Source organism: Haliotis rufescens, unplaced genomic scaffold (genome assembly GCF_023055435.1).
Source record: "Haliotis rufescens isolate VD_foot unplaced genomic scaffold, xgHalRufe1.0.p SCAF_9, whole genome shotgun sequence".
Lineage (NCBI taxonomy): Eukaryota > Metazoa > Mollusca > Gastropoda > Lepetellida > Haliotidae > Haliotis > Haliotis rufescens.
Window position 1 is genome coordinate 45147105 of NW_025964383.1, and position 27609 is coordinate 45174713.

The window sequence follows — 27609 nt, forward strand, 5'->3', positions numbered from 1 at the left end:
CAGACAGTCATAAAAAAACAATTTTACTTCCTGATTGAGAATAATGATAACAAGTTCTGTTTAATAGAGACAAGTTCAGCTGTTTAATGACAATAATGTCAGGAAGTTGTGTTCTGATTAATGATGACAAATTTGTGCTGGTTAATGACAAGTCTCCTGCACACAATTAGCATGAACGGCTGCACTGGAGACCTTACAAAGTACCTGTTGATTGGAAGGTATGGGAAAATATGGTAAATAGATGTGTTGACTATTCGCAGAGATCCATTTTGTGGAAAGTGGCCTCAATGCATGATGGGGACATTTTGGGACAAACGATTTGGTTGAGCATTCTGAACACCACCCTTTTTGAAAAACACAAAAGAATTCTTTGATTGTATTGTATTGTTTTTTGTTTAACGCCGTACTCAGCAATATTCCAGCTATATGACGGCGGTCTGTAAATAATCTAGTCTGGACCAGACAGTCCAGTGATTGACATGAGCATCGATCCACGCAATCAACCATGTCAGCGAGCCTGACCACCCGATCCCATAGTCACCTTTTTCGGCAAGCATGGTTTGCTGAAGACCTATTCTACCCCGGATCTTCACGGGTCGAATTCATTTGAAGATTTGAAGGAAAATGGGTACACTTGAGTAAATATGTATCAACACTGAATGTATGCCTCTGGTAATGTTTTAACATAAGTTCTATGACTATAAACACAATTTTATTCCTGAAATAAATGCCCTTCATCTAGTATAGGTCAACTGTTGACCATGCACTCACCCCTTCACTGTAGTAACCCCTGCCAGAACAGTCACTGACACTCCATGGGTCAAAGTTCTCGGCACCTCGTCTTTGTGCGTACAAATATATGCCAGAAAAACAAGGCTTTATTGAATGACAGTCTCGTCCATGTTACAGTATAGGAGCAACAACAGGGAGGTGAACTGTAACCCATTCATATTGTACCCTGCAGGACTTCTGGGTTGCGTGCACTCTGTGTGATCTATGAAATACTTTGTTCAGTGCACAGAGCACTAAAAGACAGATATCTGTGTAAATATATAGATTTAGAAAACTGGTTACCATGGATACAGATAATCTGGAAAATGTGTAAAGTGGAAAGCAACAATTCACACACATCTGTTTGTATATATGTGATTGAAGCTAACCATACAATTATGGCACAACTTCTCTTCCATAGAATCAAAGCTCTTCCTTCCAAGATGGCTGCTAAGAGTTCTTCTGTGGGATTTTGATGGTCACCTGAGGAAACAAACCAACTGAAGTTAGACCTTTGCTTTTTATACTCCTTGGCTCATAATCTTTTAATCAAAATCATGTTTGGTGGCTGAATTTGATATTCCAATAAATTGGTTATTATTAAAATTAATTGCTTAAAACATTTGTCCAGGTAGCAAGATAAAAATAGATATGAAGATGCTACTTTGAGCATGTTGAGTGTTTGTTGTTCAATGCAACATGCTGCAATATTCGAACTGAATGACTTGGCCTGTGTATAATCAAGTCTGAATAGACAAGCCAGTGGTTGATATTGTGAGCAAGGATCTATTTCGTCTCGGAGCGATGACACTCAATCAAAAAGCTGATCCATGACATCGCTTCGTATGCCAAGCATAGGTTGCCCAGAATCCCCACGGGACTTGGAGTGAGTGCATCATGCTTTACGCTGAGTCAGCGATATTCCATCACAGTGACCTGTACTTGATCGCCTCTGAGCCAGAAAAGCAGTGATATATGTTTGCAATCATCACACTGACTTACTGTTTTGGTCTCTGTGTATTGCTTTAGGGCCTCCTCACCCCTGAAAATTGAAAACCACAAACATCAATACAGTTTCAGCTTCAAGTCTAATGTAACCTCATGCAATGTTGGAGGAGGGAGACTGTATACTGCCTACATACAATGGGAAGTAAAACATACAGACTCCATGCCATGTAAAGTTACTGTGTCTTACAACGTTTAGTCTGTCACAACAATTTCTCACCCTCCCGAGGCAAGTGAGTTAGCTGACTATAAAAGTCTAGTTTCCAGCCTTGCCGAAGGAACTAGGCTGCAATGTTGTGGCCTGACTTTAGCGCAACCAGTTGCCATTAAGTCCCTCCTATTGACCAACCACTTTCCACCTATCATACTGCTTGCAGTTTCAGCATCAAGTCTAAAATGATTCCATCCAATCCCGGAGGAGGAAGAGGTAAACTGCACACAGTGGGAGGTATAAACTTGGAGACTCCACTCTAGATAAAGTCACTGTGTATTTGACCATGAAACTTTTAGTCTATCACAACTTCTTGGCAGTATCACTCCATATTCGTGATTGATAAAAACGTAAAAGATTATCTAGACACAACAATGTGATTTGAGCAATGAACAACATACCTGCAGACATTCCTGGTTTACATGTCTGGGACCCGGACTTAAACACATAGATTTACGTTGTGTGATCGTATGTTTGACTTGTCAATAGATAGATTGAATGTTGAAATAATATTCAAGCTATATCATGGCAGCCTGTAAATAATTACGCCTTTGTTTGGCGAAGGAGGGTTGACTGCATGAATAATGAACCACACCATCTCAAACAATGACACAATAATCAGAGTCACATTTGTTGGTTCACTTGGCAACCATTGTACGTGCCTTTCTTCCCACTCTTAAACCCTTAGATGAAACACATCCCTCCACCTCCCTCCATCAAGAGAAATAATACAAATCTGTAACCAAGATATTACTGATAACAGTCCACTGTGTTGTCAACTTACAGTTCTCTCCCTTGCCCAGACATCTTGAAGCCTCCAAATGGTGTCTGACAGGTGACGATGTCATAGCAGTTCACCCTTCAAAACAGATGAAAATAGAAATGGTGAAAGCTTGATTTCTTTACAAACACAAGAAAATGATACTATTTTTTCATTTATTTTAACATTGCAAAACTTGATCCTCAGATATTCACCAGTTGACCTCCAAGACATCACAAAACCTAACAAATTCAATATGAATATAATAATTAACAAGTGCATAAGTGAGCGTGGCTCGCTAATGCCCCCAACCCGCCTAGTGTGTCAGTAGTTACAAATTAAATAGCTAGGATAGGGTTAGGGCAACTTAGGGTTTGAAAAGTTCATTAAAAAAATGGAAAATTAATAAAAACAATTTTTTCTTTTGACTGCACCCCTTCATATGACACAGATTATATGTAGTAAGTTTTAGATGAATCCACTGAATAGTTTAAGATAAATTGTACGGACAAATTTTGCAGACGGACGTTAGGGTTTGAAAAATTCATAAAAAAATGGAAAATTAATAACAAGAATTTTTTTCTTTTGACGGCACCCCTCCATATGACAAAATTATATGTACTAAGTTTGAGATGAATCCCCAGAATAGTTTAAGGGAAATCGCAAGGACAAAGTTTTCGGACGGATGGACGGAATCTTGGTATAACTTTATACCCCCGACATTTTGTCGGGGATATAAAAATATTACAAACATAATTTTGATCTATCTAAAATGTTAATGGATAGAGAGATTGGAATGCAGTATTTTGTTCAATTGCTGTTATATAGAGAAATGTCTGGTAGATCCTTTACTTCATCCAGCATCAAGGCGACATCAGTTGTCTTGTGAATAAAACGTCTGTATGGTGAGCATATCAAAGACATGTCACACCAAGAAGATGTTAAAAGATGGTACATGTACCCTACGTAGAGCTCAGCATTAAGGACATATAACATGAACTGGTTGTCTCGGAGTCAGTATAGAGTGCTTGTGCCGTGTAGCTGATGTTAGAACTGCCACATTTCAGTGGGATATTACTATGAAACCAGCATTAGTATGGACTAGAACAAGCAGTGAGTGAGTGAGTTGGGATTACGCCGCTTTTAAGTGTATTCCAGTTTATGTCAGCTTAATGTGGGAGGGAAGCCCGAAGTGATGCAGTTCTCAGGCGTTTACCACTTCGGAGAAAGCCACGAGCACGGGTATGGTGCTGACAAACCTAGAAACATAATCGGGGTGAACCGGGATTCGAACCAAAGATAGGTTTCTGGCGTGCACCCCTGCACAGCGATTTGCGGCACCTTAGACGACTGGGCCACCCGTGCTCCCCCAGAACAAGTAGCAACACACATACATTCATGCACGTTGCCATATAACCACAGCCATCCTGAATGTGACATCAAACCCTGTTTCACCTCACCTCATCCAGTGCCATAGACAGCAGTTTCACATGCACGCTTCTTTAGAACATACTGATCTTTGTCAACAACTTCCAGACAATGACATGTGACATTAATTCATAACAAATATGACTTTTGACTGATATCTAAAAGTCATCACAAGTGTCCAAACAAGCATCTCAAATAGCTGAGGGTTAAGATTTGAATGGTTTCCATGACAACACCTACTCACCATACACTGCCAGCCTGGAGCTTCTGTGACAACACGAGCGCCTTGTTGATGTCGTTTGTGATGACGCCTGCCGCCAGACCGTACTTGGTGGCGTTGGCTCTCTCCAGAACCTCCTCCACGTCACGGAACTTGATGATAGACTGCACAGGCCCGAATATCTGCAACAGAATTAGATTACAATTAGATTACAATTAGATTACAATTAGAGTGTGAGGAAGTGGCCTCAGCGTAACACCAAATCTAGCTGTGTTTCAGTCGTACCTCTTTGTGTCAGCTTAATGTGGGAAAAAGTGATGTGTTAAGATGTTTTTACTATAACCTACAAGTATAGGTTTGGTACTGACAAACCAATGACGATATTTTTGGAAAATGTGGCATTCAAACCCATGATCACAAGGTCCTGGCATGTCAAAGGGACACAACTACGCTCAGAGACTTGCAGCACTTTCGGATACTTGGTCATCCATGCCCCCAACTGTGTGAGGTGGGTGAGTGAGTGAGTGAATGTTGTTTTACATCTTAGCAATATTCAAGCCTGTGAATAATCCTGTGTCATAATCCACAAACAGCACTCAGCAGGGCACACCTCCCTATGAATCCTGATACAGGCATGTACGCCACCTCTCTCTTACAACCTACCTCCTCCCTGGCAATCCTCATGTTGTTCGTCACATCCGAGAACACTGTGGGCTTGATGAAGTAGCCCTTGTCGCCCCACCTCTCTCCTACAACCTACCTCCTCCGTGGCAATCCTCATGTTGTCCGTCACATCGGAGAACACTGTGGGCTTGATGAAGTAGCCCTTGTCGCCCCACCTCTCTCCCCCGTACTGCAACTTGGCTCCCTCATCCTTGCCACTCTTTATCATGTCCAGGATCTTCTTGAACTGGGCATCATCAACCTACAGCAAACAGAAGTCAGGATTGACCACAGACTCAATACAACTTGCGTATAAGTCAGCTCCAACAACAGGGTGGAGGACTTGCAGCCTATGTTCTGAGTCAGACAAAATACTAGAGGAGTTTCCATGGATGATGCTGACAAACCAAGGACCATGATCAGTCAGGATCTTGGAGTCTCACCAATGATCAGCAAATTCTGGCATCACTAAGAGACACAACTCTGAACCATGAATTTCATAGATAAATAGGCCAATAGCGCCAGCACCCTACAGTCGTGTTCTGGTTCAGCCCCTCCCAAACACTCCTGTCACTCCCAACACCAAACCCACATCTTCATCACATCAGAACACAGCCTATGGCTCTGATCCAGAGGACGTTTATTATTTGGGCCACATGTACCCCGATAATGTTCTCCAATCCATACACTTCATACAACGGTGCCACTTGAGTCGCATGCACCTCAGTACTTGCAAAGGTCATGAGTTTTAGTGGAATCTGGATCAAAATTGTTGCTAGACAGGAATTTCGAATGTTCTCAGTCACATAGAGGACATGTGATAGTATTTTATTATGATTAACAGGAACAGTTGGTTGTCGTTTGTTCACTCCCAACTGTACCTTCATATCAAATAGTACTGCTACTCATCCTCTATCACTTAAACTTTGTGGCATCTTTAGGGTTACATGTGTCTGCCATAAATATTCGTTTTACTTTCAGTAACACCCATGGCATATTCCTAATGTTTGACCAACTCCTTTATTATGTTGATACACATTCAGGAGTAGACTACTTGTCAGGGGCTACTTTTTACTTTTTTAAGTGGTGTTTGTGAAATATACTAGCTTTTGGTAGAATACACTATAGTCTCTGACTAACAGGCTAGTGGCCATGTCTAGCCCGGACATCTGTAGTAAGCAGACAACAATATCACTGAAATTGAATGATGTCATATACACCAGACTTTGACCACAAAGAGTTATTACCTGAGGCCCCTGCTGCGTCATGACATCGTACGGATCTCCGACAACTCGGTTCTCCGCCATGGTCTTCGCAACCTCCACAAACTTGTCGTAGATCCCTTCCTGCACAAACGTCCTTGACCCTGCACAGCAGTTCTGGCCGTGGTTGGTCATGATGGCTGCGTGGGCCCACATGGCCGCATCCTCAACTGTAAAAATACACACAATAAGAATTGAAATTCAATATTTCTTTCAACTTCTGGAGTAGAAACTGGTGTGCATTAATATCTGTAGCAAAAATGCAAAAATACTTAAGTCAATTCCTATAACATAAAAATGCCAACAAAAAGAACTTCACAGAATGCTTGTTTCGTCATTTACATCAAACAACTGAGGACAACAACAGGGAATGAGTGACATCATACAGCGTAATAATGCAACCCAAACTACCAATCAGGGAACAAGCAAGCCGTTAGTGGGTGTGGTCAGTTTCTTGGAGGTTTATTGAAACATATAAATGCAAACTATCGTTGCTTGGTTAACCAATCAAATGTCACAGATTCACTTCCAATTTATTTACATAAAAATCAAACACATTTTTACTGAAAACTGTGGTTGTGATGTTAAGCAAAGTAGGTCCCGGTGAGTAGGTGGATGGGTGACCTTGTTCGGGGCCAAATGAGGGATTCTAGTCCTGCCCCACACTGAAGCACATAATAGTACACGTGGAGTCTCCCGGAGCAAGTGACTTCACTCGAAATGTGCCTCTACTCACCCAGGATGAGTGGTGATGTGACTGTTAACCTTCTAACGTATCACAGGCAGCTTGGGTTGAATACTCCTCAGTGAGCAGAGAACGAAAACTCATCACAAACTGATCTAGTGACCGGTTTAAATAGTTTAGCGATTTGTGTGATGTAGCTCAATATATATATTATTATCATGCCAGGAAATCAGGATGCTCCAAGGGTCGTCACACTGAGAGACTCACCGTCAGCATCAGCCAGGATGATGAGGGGACTCTTCCCCCCAAGCTCCAGACTGACCCTCTTCAGGTTGCTCCTCCCCGCAGCCTGCATGATGAGGTGGCCGACCTAGGTGGGGAGCAGGCAGTCACACACAGGGTAATGTTTGGTCAACAAATATGTCAATAATCATGGATTATGACTGGGAAATAATTGTTATTTTATGATTATAATATTGAAGCATGTAAATATGGCGCACTGTTATTTGTAGCGGCTATTTTCTTTAAGAAAGAGTTGTCTCCCTTTCGTAGCTATCCTTGTGCAGAGAAGAGTTGCCTCCCTTTAGTAGCTTGTGCAGGGAAGACACGTACATGTTGTTGTCAGAATACATAGCAGTATCATAGGCAACATGCCTCAAAACCTAAATTTCAATTTGTCCGCTGTCTAAAATTCAGAGGTAGCCAAATGGCTACCTTGAAAAATATCTTGTGGCAACTAAAGTCTATTGCTACTCATATGTAGACACAAAAATAAACATGTCTGCTACTAATTGTAATGGCAAATAATTCCTCCGCAAATAATGAACCGAAATACATAAATATGAATGTAATTAGTATTTTATTTTAGTTGATAGTTGGATAAGCAAGGATATACCTATACAATCTAGCATCATTGTTCGAGTCACAAATAACTCAAGTACAGTTTATACTAATATACAATTCCAAGACTAGTGCTATGACTTGTACATATAATAATTATTTGATAAAAGACAATTTCAAATGCTTTTTGCTACCAACACTTCATAATTTTACCACTGGCTACCTGGAAAAAATACTTGCAGCCATATGGCTACTTGGTAAAAAATTAAACTTTGAGGACTGTAGTCAACCAAAGAAGAATCCAATCTCAGGTCGTCAAGTTACCATGACACCCAATCCCCCACAGTCTCCCCGTCCACACACATAGGATCCTGGGGAGCTGATTCAAACCCACTTCTCCACGGGGTGAGCCCTGCACAGTGTAACACCCTGCTTACTTCAGTGGATCCTGTGAAGGCCACCATGGGGTGAGCCCCGCACAGTGTAACACCCTGCTTACTTCAGTGGAGCCTGTGAAGGCCACCACGGGGTGAGCCCCGCACAGTGTGACACCCTGCTTACTTCAGTGGAGCCTGTGAAGGCCACCATGGGGTGAGCCCCGCACACTGTCACACCCTGCTTACTTCAGTGCAGCCTGTGAAGGCCACCACGGGGTGAGCCCCGCACAGTGTAACACCCTGCTTACTTCAGTGGAGCCTGTGAAGGCCACCACGGGGTGAGCCCCGCACAGTGTAACACCCTGCTTACTTCAGTGGAGCCTGTGAAGGCCACCACGGGGTGAGCCCCGCACAGTGTAACACCCTGCTTACTTCAGTGGAGCCTGTGAAGGACACCACGGGGTGAGCCCCGCACAGTGTAACACCCTGCTTACTTCAGTGGAGCCTGTGAAGGACACCACGGGGTGAGCCCCGCACAGTGTAACACCCTGCTTACTTCAGTGGAGCCTGTGAAGGCCACCACGGGGTGAGCCCCGCACAGTGTAACACCCTGCTTACTTCAGTGGAGCCTGTGAAGGCCACCACGGGGTGAGCCCCGCACAGTGTAACACCCTGCTTACTTCAGTGGAGCCTGTGAAGGCCACCACGGGGTGAGCCCTGCACAGTGTAACACCCTGCTTACTTCAGTGGAGCCAGTGAAGGCCAACTTGTTCACGGGGTGAGCCCTTCACAGTGTAACACCCTGCTTACTTCAGTGGAGCCTGTGAAGGCCACCATGGGGTGAGCCCCGCACAGTGTAACACCCTGCTTACTTCAGTGGAGCCTGTGAAGGCCACCATGGGTCGAGCCCTGCACAGTGTAACACCCTGCTTACTTTAGTGGAGCCTGTGAAGGCCACCACGGGGTGAGCCCTTCACAGTGTAACACCCTGCTTACTTCAGTGGAGCCTGTGAAGGCCACCATGGGGTGAGCCCCGCACAGTGTAACACCCTGCTTACTTCAGTGGAGCCTGTGAAGGCCACCATGGGTCGAGCCCTGCACAGTGTAACACCCTGCTTACTTTAGTGGAGCCTGTGAAGGCCACCACGGGGTGATCCCCGCACAGTGTAACACCCTGCTTACTTCAGTGGAGCCTGTGAAGGCCACCATGGGGTGAGCCCCGCACAGTGTAACACCCTGCTTACTTCAGTGGAGCCTGTGAAGGCCACCATGGGGTGAGCCCTGCACAGTGTAACACCCAGCTTACTTCAGTGGAGCCTGTGAAGGCCACCACGGGGTGAGCCCTGCACAGTGTAACACCCTGCTTACTTCAGTGGAGCCAGTGAAGGCCACCTTGTCCACGGGGTGAGCCCTGCACAGTGTAACACCCTGCTTACTTCAGTGGAGCCTGTGAAGGCCACCATGGGGTGAGCCCTGCACAGTATAACACCCTACTTACTTCAGTGGAGCCTGTGAAGGCCACCATGGGGTGAGCCCCGCACAGTGTAACACCCAGCTTACTTCAGTGGAGCCTGTGAAGGCCACCATGGGGTGAGCCCTGCACAGTATTACACCCTGCTTACTTCAGTGGAGCCTGTGAAGGCCACCATGGGTCGAGCCCTGCACAGTGTAACACCCAGCTTACTTCAGTGGAGCCTGTGAAGGCCACCATGGGGTGAGCCCTGCACAGTATAACACCCTGTTTACTTCAGTGGAGCCAGTGAAGGCCACCTTGTCCACGGGGTGAGCCCTGCACAGTGTAACACCCTGCTTACTTCAGTGGAGCCTGTGAAGGCCACCATGGGGTGAGCCCTGCACAGTATAACACCCTGCTTACTTCAGTGGAGCCCGTGAAGGCCACCTTGTCCACGGGGTGAGCCCTGCACAGTGTAACACCCTGCTTACTTCAGTGGAGCCTGTGAAGGCCACCATGGGGTGAGCCCCGCACAGTGTAACACCCAGCTTACTTCAGTGGAGCTAGTGAAGGCCACCTTGTCCACGGGGTGAGCCCCGCACAGTGTTACACCCTGCTTACTTCAGTGGAGCCTGTGAAGGCCACCACGGGGTGAGCCCCGCACAGTGTAACACCCTGCTTACTTCAGTGGAGCCTGTGAAGGCCACCACGGGGTGAGCCCTGCACAGTGTAACACCCTGCTTACTTCAGTGGAGCCAGTGAAGGCCAGCACGGGGTGAGCCCTGCACAGTGTAACACCCTGCTTACTTCAGTGGAGCCTGTGAAGGCCACCACGGGGTGAGCCGTGCACAGTGTAACACCCTGCTTACTTCAGTGGAGCCTGTGAAGGCCACCATGGGGTGAGCCCCGCACAGTGTAACACCCTGCTTCTTTCAGTGGAGCCTGTGGAGGCCACCACGGGGTGAGCCCTGCACAGTGTAACACCCTGCTTACTTCAGTGGAGCCTGTGAAGGCCACCTTGTCCACGGGGTGAGCCCCGCACAGTGTAACACCCTGCTTACTTCAGTGGAGCCTGTGAAGGCCCCGCACAGTGTAACACCCTGCTTACTTCAGTGGAGCCTGTGAAGGCCACCACGGGGTGAGCCCCGCACAGTGTAACACCCTGCTTACTTCAGTGCAGCCTGTGAAGGCCACCTTGTCCACGGGGTGAGCCCCGCACAGTGTTACACCCTGCTTACTTCAGTGGAGCCTGTGAAGGCCACCACGGGGTGAGCCCCGCACAGTGTAACACCCTGCTTACTTCAGTGCAGCCTGTGAAGGCCACCACGGGGTGAGCCCTGCACAGTGTAACACCCTGCTTACTTCAGTGGAGCCTGTGAAGGCCACCATGGGTCGAGCCCTGCACAGTGTAACACCCTGCTTACTTTAGTGGAGCCTGTGAAGGCCACCACGGGGTGATCCCCGCACAGTGTAACACCCTGCTTACTTCAGTGGAGCCTGTGAAGGCCACCATGGGGTGAGCCCCGCACAGTGTAACACCCTGCTTACTTCAGTGGAGCCTGTGAAGGCCACCATGGGGTGAGCCCTGCACAGTGTAACACCCAGCTTACTTCAGTGGAGCCTGTGAAGGCCACCACGGGGTGAGCCCTGCACAGTGTAACACCCTGCTTACTTCAGTGGAGCCAGTGAAGGCCACCTTGTCCACGGGGTGAGCCCTGCACAGTGTAACACCCTGCTTACTTCAGTGGAGCCTGTGAAGGCCACCATGGGGTGAGCCCTGCACAGTATAACACCCTACTTACTTCAGTGGAGCCTGTGAAGGCCACCATGGGGTGAGCCCCGCACAGTGTAACACCCAGCTTACTTCAGTGGAGCCTGTGAAGGCCACCATGGGGTGAGCCCTGCACAGTATTACACCCTGCTTACTTCAGTGGAGCCTGTGAAGGCCACCATGGGTCGAGCCCTGCACAGTGTAACACCCAGCTTACTTCAGTGGAGCCTGTGAAGGCCACCATGGGGTGAGCCCTGCACAGTATAACACCCTGTTTACTTCAGTGGAGCCAGTGAAGGCCACCTTGTCCACGGGGTGAGCCCTGCACAGTGTAACACCCTGCTTACTTCAGTGGAGCCTGTGAAGGCCACCATGGGGTGAGCCCTGCACAGTATAACACCCTGCTTACTTCAGTGGAGCCCGTGAAGGCCACCTTGTCCACGGGGTGAGCCCTGCACAGTGTAACACCCTGCTTACTTCAGTGGAGCCTGTGAAGGCCACCATGGGGTGAGCCCCGCACAGTGTAACACCCAGCTTACTTCAGTGGAGCTAGTGAAGGCCACCTTGTCCACGGGGTGAGCCCCGCACAGTGTTACACCCTGCTTACTTCAGTGGAGCCTGTGAAGGCCACCACGGGGTGAGCCCCGCACAGTGTAACACCCTGCTTACTTCAGTGGAGCCTGTGAAGGCCACCACGGGGTGAGCCCTGCACAGTGTAACACCCTGCTTACTTCAGTGGAGCCAGTGAAGGCCAGCACGGGGTGAGCCCTGCACAGTGTAACACCCTGCTTACTTCAGTGGAGCCTGTGAAGGCCACCACGGGGTGAGCCGTGCACAGTGTAACACCCTGCTTACTTCAGTGGAGCCTGTGAAGGCCACCATGGGGTGAGCCCCGCACAGTGTAACACCCTGCTTCTTTCAGTGGAGCCTGTGGAGGCCACCACGGGGTGAGCCCTGCACAGTGTAACACCCTGCTTACTTCAGTGGAGCCTGTGAAGGCCACCTTGTCCACGGGGTGAGCCCCGCACAGTGTAACACCCTGCTTACTTCAGTGGAGCCTGTGAAGGCCCCGCACAGTGTAACACCCTGCTTACTTCAGTGGAGCCTGTGAAGGCCACCACGGGGTGAGCCCCGCACAGTGTAACACCCTGCTTACTTCAGTGCAGCCTGTGAAGGCCACCTTGTCCACGGGGTGAGCCCCGCACAGTGTTACACCCTGCTTACTTCAGTGGAGCCTGTGAAGGCCACCACGGGGTGAGCCCCGCACAGTGTAACACCCTGCTTACTTCAGTGCAGCCTGTGAAGGCCACCACGGGGTGAGCCCTGCACAGTGTAACACCCTGCTTACTTCAGTGGAGCCTGTGAAGGCCACCACGGGGTGAGCCGTGCACAGTGTAACACCCTGCTTACTTCAGTGGAGCCTGTGAAGGCCACCATGGGGTGAGCCCCGCACAGTGTAACACCCTGCTTCTTTCAGTGGAGCCTGTGGAGGCCACCACGGGGTGAGCCCTGCACAGTGTAACACCCTGCTTACTTCAGTGGAGCCTGTGAAGGCCACCTTGTCCACGGGGTTAGCCCCGCACAGTGTAACACCCTGCTTACTTCAGTGGAGCCTGTGAAGGCCCCGCACAGTGTAACACCCTGCTTACTTCAGTGGAGCCTGTGAAGGCCACCTTGTCCACGTCCATGTGTTCAGCAATGGCGGCGCCGGCTGTGGGACCAAATCCAGGGACAATGTTGACCACCCCAGGGGGGAATCCAGCCTGCAACACAAGACTCACAGTCAGTTATCATCAAAGTTTGTATTTCTTAAACATGTATATGGGACAAAAGCACTAAATCATGTGCTAAACATTAGCACGTTTACATAAATTTTATCCATTGAAAATATATGGCTAAATCATCAGAAATTCCACAGTTTTAAAAAAATACAGAAATTGCTCAAATAAGGACAAAACTTCATGCTGTGAAACTGACAACTCAGTTGTTGAAGCCCTTTAAGGTACTGCTGATGTAACTGTAGTGTTATTGTCTAGAGGTGAAGAAGAGGTAGGGAGGCTTTGGGGAGGGGGATGTTGTTACTGTGGGGTTTGTCTGTGAGAGGGTCTGTGAGAGGGTCTGTGGGAGGGTCTGTGAGAGGGTCTGTGAGGGGGTCTGTAAGAGGGTCTGTGAGAGGGTCTGTGAGAGGTCTGTGAGGGGGTCTGTGAGGGGGTCTGTGAGGGGTTTCTGTGAGAGGGTCTGTGAGGGGTCTGTGAGGGGGTCTGTGAGAGGGTCTGTGAGAGGGTCTGTGAGGGGGTCTGTGAGAGGGTCTGTGAGAGGGTCTGTGACGGGGTCTGTGAGGGGGTCTGTGAGGGGGCCTGTGAGTGGGTCTGTGAGGGATCTGTCCTGGTTTCACCTACCTCCTTGATGAGTGCCCCTGCATACAGGGCAGTGATGGGGGGCTGATGGGGGTCTGTGAGGGGGTCTGTGAGGGGTCTGTGAGGAGGTCTGTGAGGGATGTCTGAGAGGGGGGTCTGTAAGGGGGATCTGTCCTGTTGGTTTCACCTGCCTCCTTGATAAGTGCCCCTGCATACAGGGCAGTGAGGGGGGTCTGTGAGGGGGTCTGTGAGGGGGTCCGTCCTGTTGGTTTCACCTGCCTCCTTGATAAGTGCCCCTGCATACAGGGCAGTGAGGGAGTCTGTGAGAGGGTCTGTGAGGGGGTCTGTGAGGGGGTCTGTGAGGGGTCTGTGAGGGGGTCCGTCCTGTTGGTTTCACCTGCCTCCTTGATAAGTGCCCCTGCATACAGGGCAGTGAGGGAGTCTGTGAGAGGGTCTGTGAGGGGGTCTGTGAGGGGGTCTGTGAGGGGGCCTGTGAGTGGGTCTGTGAGGGATCTGTCCTGGTTTCACCTACCTCCTTGATAAGTGCCCCTGCATACAGGGCAGTAATGGGGGTCTGCTCGGCAGGCTTCATCACGACGGTACAGCCACAGGCGAGTGCAGGAGCCCACTTCCAGGACACCATGGCCAGGGGGTAGTTCCACTGAAATAACCGTGTCATTATATCATCAATAACATAACTAAAACACATCTATATTTTACTATATGTATTGTAAATCATAAACCAATTCATTGATATTTTCAAAGACAAAAAGCACAAAAGATCACTGTGTGCTGTGGTATTTTCTAATAATCATGCATATTCTAGTCTAAAAATTCTAGAAGTCCAATCACTGTTATTGGCTGATATCTTTTCACATTATTCTTAATGGCATCAGGTTACATCTCCATATCAGGCAGCAAATGATGTATCACACTGGATGGAAAAACCTGTGAAGATCAGGTCTTCCGCAACCCATCCTTCCCGCAAACAGCAACTATGCTTGTCATAAGAAGTGACTAATGGGATAGGGTGGTCAGGCTCGCTGACTTCATTGATGCATGTCAGCGTATCCATATTGCGTAGATCGACACTCATGATGTCAGTCACTGGAATTTCTGGTCCAGACTCGATTATTTACAGACCGCCATCACAAAGCTGGAATATTGCTGAGTACGGATTTAACCAACCAAACAAACAAACAAACACTGCATGAAAGACAGATGATTTTTTAGAAAAAGACAATATTTTTGTGTAAACTAAGTATGCATAACTCACCGGGATGATCTGTCCACAGACACCAACAGGCTCACGCCGAGTGAATGTGAAGTAACTTCCATCTGCAGCATCAACACATCGGGTTACACACCCAAACACAACATGACACAAGATGAAGCAGCATCAACACATCGGGTTACACACCCAAACACAACATGACACAAGATGAAACTGTGAAAACAGTGGACTCAGGGACTAGGCAGAAACATTGCACATGTTGCACCAGGAAAACTGCTGATTAATCTGAGCATACGGACAGCAGACATGGCTTGTATCATTGAATCATTTTTTTAAACTGTGACTTCATCACAAAGCGGACATACATATGTACCCGTGACAGTGCTTACAAACCTGTAACATATTGATCATGGCTATCCCTATCACATCTGTTTCATGCTTTTGATCTGCTCAAATTTAGTTCTCACCCGTAAAAAGTATCAGGATCAGATACATAAAATTGTGGTGACAAAATTTTGACCCTGTACTGAAAAGTTTGATTCCATGCTTAAAATTCCTGTATCCTTTCTCTATTTCTCTCTCACCCCCTAATAACCGAGCACTTTTTTTAATACATCCCCATAAAAGTAATCCCTCTTTTAGACACTTGACAGTTTCACAAGGTAGAACATATGTGTGTGAGAGTTCCTGTATGAACAAATGTCAGTGTGCGAGGAACCAAACCTTGGCGTGATCTGCACCTCCAAAGACAATGGTTCCGCCGGAACTTATATACACATAGAATCAAATCTTGTCAACATTCAAACATCAATTGAATGAATGGTTTACATAGATTTTGAGTTAAATTCATGAAACAGTAGCTTGAAACCAATTGCACATAACTGTAGAAAAAAGCAAAAATTACAATCAATTTCAAACAATTTTACATGTTTCCTTACATACATCTATCACTTTGTATCAATGCATGACCAGTACAATTCTCCTGTCAAAGTAAAGAGTATCTGAACACTGGGTTAATCACTGCAACCCTCTCCCTCTCATACTGGACGACTCACCGACAGGGATAGTCTGACCAGTGATCTTGTCACACCAGCCAGCGAAGTAGCGGAAACAGTCAATGGTTGCTCCAATGTCGTCCACAGAATCCAGGAATGGCTTCCCATTGTCCAGAGTCTCCAGGCTCTATTAGCATAACCAACAGAATTATGTCAGTACAACAACAGAATCATGTCAATATAACCAACAGAATCATGTCAACACAACCAACAGAATCATGTCAACACAACCAACAGAATTATGTCAACACAACCAACAGAATCATGTCAACACAACCAACAGAATTATGTCAACACAACCAACAGAATTATGTCAATACAACCAACAGAATCATGTCAACACAACCAACAGAATCATGTCAACACAACAACAGAATCATGTCAATATAACCAACAGAATCATGTCAACACAGCCAACAGAATCATGACACACTGACGCATCAAAATATTGTAAAAAAGGTTCTCATAACATTACCAATATAGTGACACTGCTGAGGTACTCTTAACACATGTCACGCATAAAACCTGTTATCCATGTCAGAATGATGAGACCTGATTGGTTCACATGGTCTTGACAAAATATGATGTATCCTGGCTTGGAGGGAAATATATTTCACAGTGGGAGAGTAAATCCCGTATACCCCGACATGAGCAAGTCAGGCTCCACAAGGATTTCTGAGGTCAAATAAATCCCTTATACCTTGCTTTGAAGCAAAAAGCTGCATGCTTTTTCTGAGTCAATGAAGTCATGTGACATAGCATAAGATAACCTCAGCTCAAATGAACAGCTGTTTTCTGTCAATATTGAATTTGTTTTAATTCTTTTACATATTCATATTAAAACATGTAGGTATGATAAATGTTGTAACAGGATCATGAGGGGTACAAGGGGTTTTGTGTCCCTCCGGCTTGTAGTATAAAACCTAACATGGGATGCTACAACTTATAATGTATGCAAAGTTAGGTCTCGGAGGTCCTCCAATATGCTTCAACAGGGATCAGCCAATCAAATGACATGTAACAGTTTGACATCCTGATACAGCATCAATTTATGCGTTTGGTTGCATTGGCTGGAAACATCATGCTAAGACAGACAGACACTGTGATTGGTGGGAACTGCACATCGACCACCCTTATCACCTGGGACGTTCTTTCAGAATCAAGATGTATTCATATTGTATCAGTACACTGTGTATTGTCCAAGCCCTATAAGGAATCAAAATCTCTTTCCATGTGATTATGAACATATCAAAAGGTTTCTCTACACTACGTTCCTCCATCATCCGTGAATACACACAGCCATTTTGTGGTGTAGTCGCTATTTTGTTAATCACAAGAACATCTGTAAAACAAGTCACTCTCTTTTAACAGACAACTTTATCTTAAAAACAGATCATCATCTGAGTATTTACAATGTCTGAGTGACCCCACACCCCTTGTTATAGCACGAGGAATCGCAATAAACATGGCTGCTCGAAAATGTAGGATGTCCAAAAACCTATGACCCGAAGAATAAAAAGGACTCCAGAGACTCTCCTCATTTTCAGATACTGCAGTAATCTAGACTTGCCCACTTTTATAGACTTGCAAGGGCTGTATTGGATATATTTGTTTCAGGGTCTGTATGACAAAATGGAGTAGGACTCATTTGACTTCTGTGAGTTATTCATTCATTTCATCAGCAAACTAAAAGTAGCCACACATCACTACCACACTTCATATCAGAACAATGTGGCCACAGGCGATGGAGGAACGTAGTAGATCCGTGAAATAAGATGGTGGAAGGCCAGTTTGTTTTTATTGCTTACCGCAATGTATTCCTTGTCTCGCTCCAGTAGATCGGCAAACTTGTTGATGAGAGCTGCTCTCTTGGATGCGTCCATCGTCCTCCATGTTGACCCCGTCCTGAAGGCCGATCGGGCGGCTGCAACTGCCAGGTCTACATCGATCTGTAGGATGCAACATGTCACAATGGTCATGACGGCCTGGAGGTAAGTGCATCTGGGTCACATGACCTAGTGGTTGATGTTATGAGCAAAGTCTCATGCCATCTTGTTGTGATGACACGCAATCAGCCTCGTCATCAAGCCAGACCACTCACTCAGTTTGGCAATTTCATTGTACAGTGATGTCAGAATTAGAAATTGGCACTAGTCCTGTAGTCCTTGCAAAAATACCCAATGGTTGAGGTATCACAAGGACGAGTAGAAATTTGCAGTTTTAAGGGGTTTGCTATGTGTTTTCATTTTAAGGTCTGGAGGACTAAAACAGTTTCTATCACTGGATGTCATGAGTTATGAGTGAATTGTCTGGACAGACTTCATGTGACTGTATCCATGGTAATACGTGCGACCAGCTTCAGGATTGCATGGTCAAAACGGGTAGATCTAAACTTAATTTACAAGTACACTCAGTTAACATACAACATGTCAAATGTCAATTGTTTGTTATGTTTGTAATTTAGGACACAGCGGTATTGCAGCTATATCACCATGGTCACTACAACCTATAAGTATGTGAATCGGGGCCAGTTGAGCTAGTGGTTGATATTATGAGCAATTTCTCATGATGTCTTGTTGCGATGACATGCAATCAGCCTTGGCCACTCATCCACTTTGGTTAACTCTTTCAACCCAATCACTGCAGGTCTGTATAGAAATATTCCAGCGATATGGTCGTGAAAATTCAAATCTGGACAAGACAATCCAGTGGTCGGACTCACTGTCTTGGTAGTTGGTTGATGTATGTCAGCATATCCCAATTGCGTAGATCAATGCTCATTATTTTAGCCACTGGATTGTCTGGTCCAGATTTGATTATGTATAGACTGCCATCATATAGCTGGAATATCGCTGAGTGTGACGTTAAACAAATAAACTATATGAAAATACTGTAAAAGTTCTTGTTTTGTAACAAAATCGTTCTGAACAATAAAGAAAAGGAACTCATATTATTTCATAATGTCCACAACCAAAGTCGCTTTCAATGCTCACCTTGTCTGCCTCCTGAATCTCACAGATTACCTCCCCTGTGCATGGGTTCAAGGTCGTGAAGGTGCGGCCACTCTTAGCATCCACCCACTTATTGTTGATGAACAGCTGGAGGAAGAAACATCAGTCATAATCAACTGAACATAGCTCGTAAAATATTGTTATAACGTCAATCAAGCTGACCATCCAGATCTCCTCCTGAAGTCCCTGATTCTCAACAAGGGCCACGTTGTGATGCAATATTTTCATAGTTCATTCACCAATACTGCATTGATAAATCTAACATGACAAACATCTTGTGACCAACATTATACCAGTCATATCAATCATTCCAGCAAGTGCATATCGTAACATAACTGACAACACAAAACGCTGCTAAACTGATTTCAAAAATGCCTTGTATGCATCCATATCTGGAAGCAATTTATGCATCATGCTGTATCAAAGACAGATTTAACACTTCTGTACATACATCAAAATAATGACATCAAAGAGAAATTTAGAATTTAGAAAAGAGAAATCAGTCTGTGTTTTAACAGCTTACTGATATTACAAGGGGGATTCATGTGGAGACTATGGAATAAGTTGGGGGGGTCCAAGTCATGGACATGGGGGTCCAAGGCAAGGACATAGGGGTCCAAGACATGGACATGGGGGTCCAAGACATGGACATGGAGGTCCAAGGCATGGACATGGGGGTCCAAGACATGGACATAGGGGTCCAGGGCATGGACATAGGGGTTGTTGCTGATTAAACACAAGGGCTAACACGCCCCCTTCTGTGGGACATACATGACTTAATTGTTGCTGATTAAACACAAGGGCAAACACGCCGCCTTCCGTGGGACATACATGACTTAATTGTTGCTGATTAAACACAAGGGCAAACACGCCGCCTTCCGTGGGACATACATGACTTAATTGTTGCTGATTAAACACAAGGGCAAACACGCCGCCTTCCGTGGGACATACATAACTTAATTGTTGCTGATTAAACACAAGGGCAAACACGCCGCCTTCCGTGGGACATACATGACTTAATTGTTGCTGATTAAACACAAGGGCAAACACGCCCCCTTCCGTGGGACATACATGACTTAATTGTTGCTGATTAAACACAAGGGCAAACACGCCCCCTTCCGTGGGACATACATGACTTAATTGTTGCTGATTAAACACAAGGGCAAACACGCCGCCTTCCGTGGGACATACATGACTTAATTGTTGCTGATTAAACACAAGGGCAAACACGCCCTTTTCCGTGGGACATACATGACTTAATTGTTGCTGATTAAACACAAGGGCAAACACGCCGCCTTCCGTGGGACATACATGACATAATTGTTGCTGATTAAACACAAGGGCAAACTCGCTGCCTTCCGTGGGACATACATGACTTAATTGTTGCTGATTAAACACAAGGGCAAACACGCCGCCTTCCGTTGGACATACATGACTTAATTGTTGCTGATTAAACACAAGGGCAAACACGCCGCCTTCCGTGGGACATACATGACTTAATTGTTGCTGATTAAACACAAGGGCAAACACGCCCCCTTCCGTGGGACATACATGACTTAATTGTTGCTGATTAAACACAAGGGCAAACAGGCCGCCTTCCGTTGGACATACATAACTTAATTGTTGCTGATTAAACACAAGGGCAAACACGCCCCCTTCCGTGGGACATACATGACTTGATTGTTGCTGATTAAACACAAGGGCAAACACACCGCCTTCCATGGGACATACATAACTTAATTGTTGCTGATTAAACACAAGGGTGAACCTGGAACAATAGTCATTGTATAATGAAACTGGAACACGTCACTATGTCATGTCTTATTACGTTGGGTATGGTGCTGACAAACCTAGAAACATAAGAGGGGTGGGGATTCGAACCCCCAATCCTTGGTTTCTGGCGTGCCCAAGGGATGTTTCAAACAGACGTTCTCCGGGACTCACAAGGTCCATCCTGTGTGCATCCCTTTACAGTGAGAGAGTGAGTATGGTTTTACGCCACTTTTAGCAATATTCCACCATTATCACAGTGGGAAACACCAGAAATGGGCTTCACACATTGTACCCATGTCGGGAATCGAACCCGGGTCTTCGGCGTGACGAGAGAACACTTTAATCACTAGGCTACCCGACCGCCCCTCATCCCTTTACAAATTGTACACACATGTATTGCATCTGGGAAAACCTCGTGAGAATAACAGTAAGATTTATTTTTGTTGCTAGATCATGATTCTTATCAAACTATTTACGTGACATTGACTTTGTGACACATTTGATCTCAATTTTGAAAAGGTTGTGAAACTCTGAGATTAATAGATAACCCACATTTCCATGCAATTTTTATTATAAACTAGATAACCCATATTTCAAAGTATTTCTTTATCCACAGTATTCCACCAGCAGGTACAGGGGCTCACCTTCAATCAGTGACCCAATATGTTAGGGGGAGGACGTGCCAAACAGGTATTTGTATAAATAACAAACTCCCTACACAATGGATTAATTAATTTTTGGTTTTGTAATTACTTCATATTTTATAATGCATGCTGACAAAAGACACACTTAAATGATCATATCCAACATCAAAACCTGTTAATATAAATACCTTGCCCTAAACTGACAAGACCCGTGAAGAATCGGAGTAGAATAGATCTTCAGTAACCTATTCTTGAAGTAATAGGCGACTATGCTTGTCGTAAAAGGCGACTAACGGGATCAGGTGGTCAGGCTCCCTGACTTGGTTGAAGCGCGTCATCGATCCCAATTGCGTGGATCAATGCTCATTATATTAATCACTGGATTAGAACCTTATTGCTTACTAACTAGAGCTGATGAAGGCCCATAACATCAGGTCAGACTAAACATATATAACTATTAAACATATGAGGAGGGGATAGGGGTAAGCATGTACAGAGCTCGTAACATGGCCAATTAACCTACAGGAAATGCCACATTGTAATTCATGCACACATGCTTCTTAATTATCACTCACAGAACATGAATGCGCATAATAAATTCACTCAAGGCGTCTACTGGCAAAGTTATAAAAAGGAGTGTCAGAGTTACATCCCCTAATGTGCTGCAGTGTGTGTGCGTGTGTGTGTGTGTGTGTGTGTGTGTGTGTGTGTGTGTGTGTGTGTGTGTGTGTGTCACATTGAAAGACCAAGCTTTTACTTCAAGACTACCATAGGTTCGACACATCAAAGTTCGAAACAGCGGTGTTCTAGTATTTGATTTCTATTCAGCTGAATGATTCACAGAAGTTCTTCTGCGTTCCTTTATGCTGATGTATATTCTACTGCAGTAAAAGCAACATGTTCCCGCATCTTAGATAATGTAATTTTCAACACTTTCTTCTGGAGTGATTTACATTTCAAAATTAACTGACTAAATATGATGTGAAAAACTTCTCGACGTTTTTTACTAAGGTGAAAAATTAATGACAACTGACAAAAGGTTCCAAATCTGAGTGACAACTGCACTGTGACAACCCCCATCAGGACCCTCCTGGTACGTGATGTGAAGTGGGTCAGTCAGATTCTGAGAGCGCTATGGTTGGTTTACAATTTACATGACATAAAACGTGGTAGCTCTCATGATATAGGATTTGAACTTTCTTGTATGAAAGGGTCAGTATGTTGACCGTTTTGAAGCATTGATTGTAAACAACAGCCGATAACCCCCGAGTTCACTAGGCTTTGCTCGCCTTATTCCACAAGAGATGTTTCTGCTCCTGTGACCACACCCCTGGTGTAGGCTTATCATGTATCTTCGATTACATCCAAGTCACTGCATCTCCAGGTCTCATCGATTACATCCAAGTCACTGCATCGCCAGGTCTCATCGATTACATCCAAGTGACTGTATCGCCAGGTCTCTACAATTACATCCAAGTGACTGTTACACCAGGTCTCTTTGATTACATCCAAGTCACTGTATCGCCAGGTCTCTTCAATTACATCCAAGTGACTGTATCGCCAGGTCTCATCGATTACATCCAAGTGACTGTATCGCCAGGTCTCATCTATTACATCCAAGTGACTGTAACACCAGGTCTCTTCGATTACATCCAAGTCACTGTATCGCCAGGTCTCTTCGATTACATCCAAGTCACTGTATCGCCAGGTCTCTTCGATTACATCAAAGTGACTATATCGCCAGGTCTCTTTGATTACATCCTAGTCACTGTGTCGCCAGGTCTCTTCGATTACATCCAAGTGACTGTAACACCAGGTCTCTTGGATTACATCCATGTCACTGTATCGCCAGTTCTCATCGATTACATCCAAATGACTGTAACGCCAGGTCTCTTTGATTACATCCAAGTGACTGTAACTCAAGGTCTCTTTGATTACATCCATGTCACTGTAACGCCAGGTCTCTTTGATTACATCCAAGTCACTGTGTCACCAGGTCTCTTCGATTACATCCAAGTGACTGTAACACCAGGTCTCTTTGATTACATCCAAGTGACTGTAACGCCAGGTCTCTTCGATTACATCCAAGTGACTGTATCGCCAGGTCTCTTGGATTACATCAAAGTGACTGTAACACCAGGTCTCTTTGATTACATCCAAGTGACTGTATCGCCAGGTCTCTTGGATTACATCAAAGTGACTGTATCGCCAGGTCTCTTGGATTACATCCAAGTGACTGTAACACCAGGTCTCTTCGATTACATCCAAGTCACTGTAACACCAGGTCTCTTTGATTACATCCAAATGACTGTATCGCCAGGTCTCTTGGATTACATCAAAGTGACTGTAACGCCAGGTCTCTTTGATTACATCCAAGTCACTGTAACTCAAGGTCTCTTTGATTACATCCATGTCACTGTAACGCCAGGTCTCTTTGATTACATCCAAGTCACTGTGTCACCAGGTCTCTTCGATTACATCCAAGTGACTGTAACACCAGGTCTCTTTGATTACATCCAAGTGACTGTAACGCCAGGTCTCTTCGATTACATCCAAGTGACTGTATCGCCAGGTCTCTTGGATTACATCAAAGTGACTGTAACACCAGGTCTCTTCGATTACATCAAAGTGACTGTATCGCCAGGTCTCTTGGATTACATCCAAGTGACTGTATCGCCAGGTCTCTACGATTACATCAAAGTGACTATATCGCCAGGTCTCTTTGATTACATCCAAGTCACTGTGTCACCAGGTCTCTTCGATTACATCCAAGTGACTGTAACACCAGGTCTCTTTGATTACATCCAAGTAACTGTAACGCCAGGTCTCTTCGATTACATCCAAGTGACTGTATCGCCAGGTCTCTTGGATTACATCAAAGTGACTGTAACACCAGGTCTCTTTGATTACATCCAAGTGACTGTATCGCCAGGTCTCTTGGATTACATCAAAGTGACTGTATCGCCAGGTCTCTTGGATTACATCAAAGTGACTGTATCGCCAGGTCTCTGCAGGGCTTCGAGGACAGGATAAATACGGAAATGAAAACAGTTTTTCACAAATTTTAGGGTATTTAATCATGAAATATGTTTATCTAAATGTTTAGATTTGTCCAAAATGATACAGATGAAATAGAATTGAATGGACTGTGTAAGATGTGACAATGTGGGACAGTGTGTGTGTGACAGATCTAGGCTGGCCACATAAGTAATTTTGATGTATCATATTGTACACATGTCATTGCAGTAACTAGTTTCAGACTCATAATGGCAGGAAGATAATTGAATGCCAAAACCAGGAGAATATAAAACAAGTGCAGATAATATATTGTGTTTTTTTAGTATGCACACGACAGGTGTACAATTACTGCATATACTGCATATAACTGGAAATATTTTCAAGGATGCCTTATGACTCTCAATGCAAATTCAATTCAACATATTGCTCACTGTTAAAATATGAAAATGAATTGTGTGGAACCTGATCCAACATAGAAACCAATGGAGTTGAAAGGTGGGGCAAAAGCACTTATAGTTTATATGTGCGTGTAACGTAAGAATCAAGTCTTTGAAAGAACCATCACTATTACGTATTACATGCATGGAAAAACTGCATCATAATTGTCATGATTCACAGATCTGGAAATTGTACGCCTCACAATTAGCTGACGTTGGGAAAAAACCACATGAACTAGTAGCTGTACACCACACAAATAAAACTGATAGGGTACCGGTATATATATATATATATAATTATATATATATATATATATATATACGGCCAAATCATATACATGGGTAATAATGATTTGTAATTGCACACACTTGGTCTAGGACGAGTCCAAATTTACTACCCGGGTACCCATCCCCCTATTACCTGACCCTACCTGGGTACCCACTGTAGGTCTCAGGAGATGTCTCAAAATGTCCGATTGGGAGCAAAACGTATTTAGATACACATATTAAACAATCTGGTCATTCATACACTGAAGTTGAATTAAGTTATATCTTTATTCAACCACATGAAAAATCAGAAGGGTGCACAGTCAGAAAGAAATGCGATCATTAGTGACTTGTAGTGTAACCATAGAGTTCTAGATATTTTTTGTCATTAAACAATTTATCACGTGTCTCACCACGGGTCCGGGGAGTCCTGTGGGTACCCGGGTCCTACTCAGTACCCACCCGACCCAAATACCCGAGTTACCCAGCCCAGCCCTAGCACACACAGTTACGAATTCCTGTGGCCAAACTAAACAAAAGTAAGATTCACTGACTCGTGTCGTGTTGACTGAGAGGCTAATACTCATCTGGACCGTTCAACAAATGACACTGTCATTGACAGTAGCAAAACAATGTCGCCAATCATTGACCCAATGTGGGGGTGTGACCTGAATACAACCGCCGACACGCGACCGACTTCCACACTGGTTCTAGACAGTGTCAACTACTTACTTGTTTGTATTTGATTTCTGGGTTGCGGTTGGGCGTCGGATCAGACATTGTCACCTGTTATTGCTTGCAAGCACACGGAGGAACACAACTCCACGTCCTGAGAAAGACCCAGCAGATTCACCAACTTGTGATTTCGGATCCAACCTTCACCTTTAGATACGCACTCCACATCACCACGTGCCCCATATTATGCATCGCGTGGAATGCTCTCGGCAGATGAAGATCGATCGGGTTACGACATCGCTGTGAAGAGCTTTGTGGGATGACATTAAATTAGTTCCCGGCTACCTATGCGCCTTGTCTACTTATGGACATCAAGAGACGAAGCTCAGCTTATGATGATTTTCAGGGCGCTTTTTTTAGTATGTCCAAAGCATTATTGCACAACGACGAATCAGCAATATTTTAGGAGAAGACTCATCGGCGATGAATTGACAATTATCTGTACCTGTATACTATGGTGGCCGAGAGGGGACACCGCTTTCTCGCTGTAAAGCCATATCCCCTCACGACCACTGTAGGCTGCAGGTGTTATCTGTTTCAATTGGGAGGGAATGGAGAACTTTTCTCACTATTTACTTAAAAAAATAATTTAACTGTACAGACGTAGGTGATTTTAAAACAATCCACAGGTTTCTGAATAATATGTAATTCCTTTATTTATGGCCCTATTTAGTTTTATTTGACCATCACGCCGAAAGCGCGTGGCGGATCATGTCAATACGCTCTAAATAAATCAGGTTAAAATGTTAATATATACTTTTCAAAATAAGGTAAGAAGACTATGGTTAATAAGTCACGGCTGACTGTATTGCAAAATACAATCTTATAATTGTGGGTGTTCTATAACTTGTTTTCAGTAGTATATGATGGTACAGTGTGTCATACTGTTGTCCGTAAATATTCCTTTTTATATTTGATTTATGATCACCTTGTATTGTGTCTCTTGTCTTGTGCAAATCTACAAGTATATGAACCTGCATATTGTAATTTGATAAACACCGCTGTGAGTGAGTGAGAATGGTTTTACGTCGCTTTTAACATTAATCCAGAAATATCACCTCGGGGAATTCATAATTCTAATATTTTATGTATATCTTAAGTATAGTTTTGTCAAAATTATGTATGTGTGTGTGTGTGTGTGTGTGTGTGTGTGTGTGTGTGTGTGTGTGTGTGTGTGTGTGTGTGTGTGTGTGTGACTCATTGTCATATGAGTCATTGTGTATATATGTGGTAGATAACTACATAACACAACGCACAATTGTTAACCATACAGATCAATAGATAGAGAATTGTTACATAAATATGTATATATATTCCTGCTTGAGCCGATACTATAATTGGATATCTAGTCTCCCCCCTGGCGGGAAAGTTATAGTCTATTTTACAAGCACTTCAGCATTAAATTTGATTCCCGAAGACAGTTTGATCGAAAGGAATTATGATAAACGAGTTATTTTCAAATGTTATTTTTAACGCATTTCATTTCTATTGTCCAAGGAATGAGGTTACGGGTTGATGACGCTCTCAAAAGTCCTATATGTGACTTAAGGTAGAGACATATATCTAATCGATCTGTATTTTGTAAGGGAAACATAACTTTGCACATTTATAACTTTTGTCTGCATGATGTAC

The 27609-nt window shown here is 44.8% G+C and overlaps 1 protein-coding gene across 2 annotated transcripts; it reads right to left on the bottom strand.

The window, feature by feature from the left end:
• Window positions 1-695: 695 nt before the first annotated feature.
• LOC124149938 (aldehyde dehydrogenase, mitochondrial-like) lies at window positions 696-26146 on the bottom strand. 2 transcript variants are annotated; one of them, XM_048390879.1, is made up of 15 exons: window positions 25975-26146; window positions 19086-19190; window positions 17901-18041; window positions 16093-16219; window positions 15080-15141; window positions 14336-14464; window positions 13096-13209; window positions 7273-7375; window positions 6306-6490; window positions 5235-5320; window positions 5059-5137; window positions 4420-4577; window positions 2772-2846; window positions 1774-1813; window positions 696-1254 (listed from the first exon to the last, which is right to left on the bottom strand). In XM_048390879.1, exons 1-15 carry the CDS (start codon window positions 26020-26022, stop codon window positions 1222-1224), a joined length of 1485 nt encoding a protein of 494 aa, XP_048246836.1. In that variant the 5' UTR covers window positions 26023-26146; the 3' UTR covers window positions 696-1221. The 2 variants fall into 2 exon arrangements, with proteins under 2 accessions (XP_048246836.1, XP_048246835.1); XM_048390878.1 differs by lacking the exon at window positions 5059-5137 and having other exon boundaries at window positions 5156-5320.
• Window positions 26147-27609: the final 1463 nt, after the last annotated feature.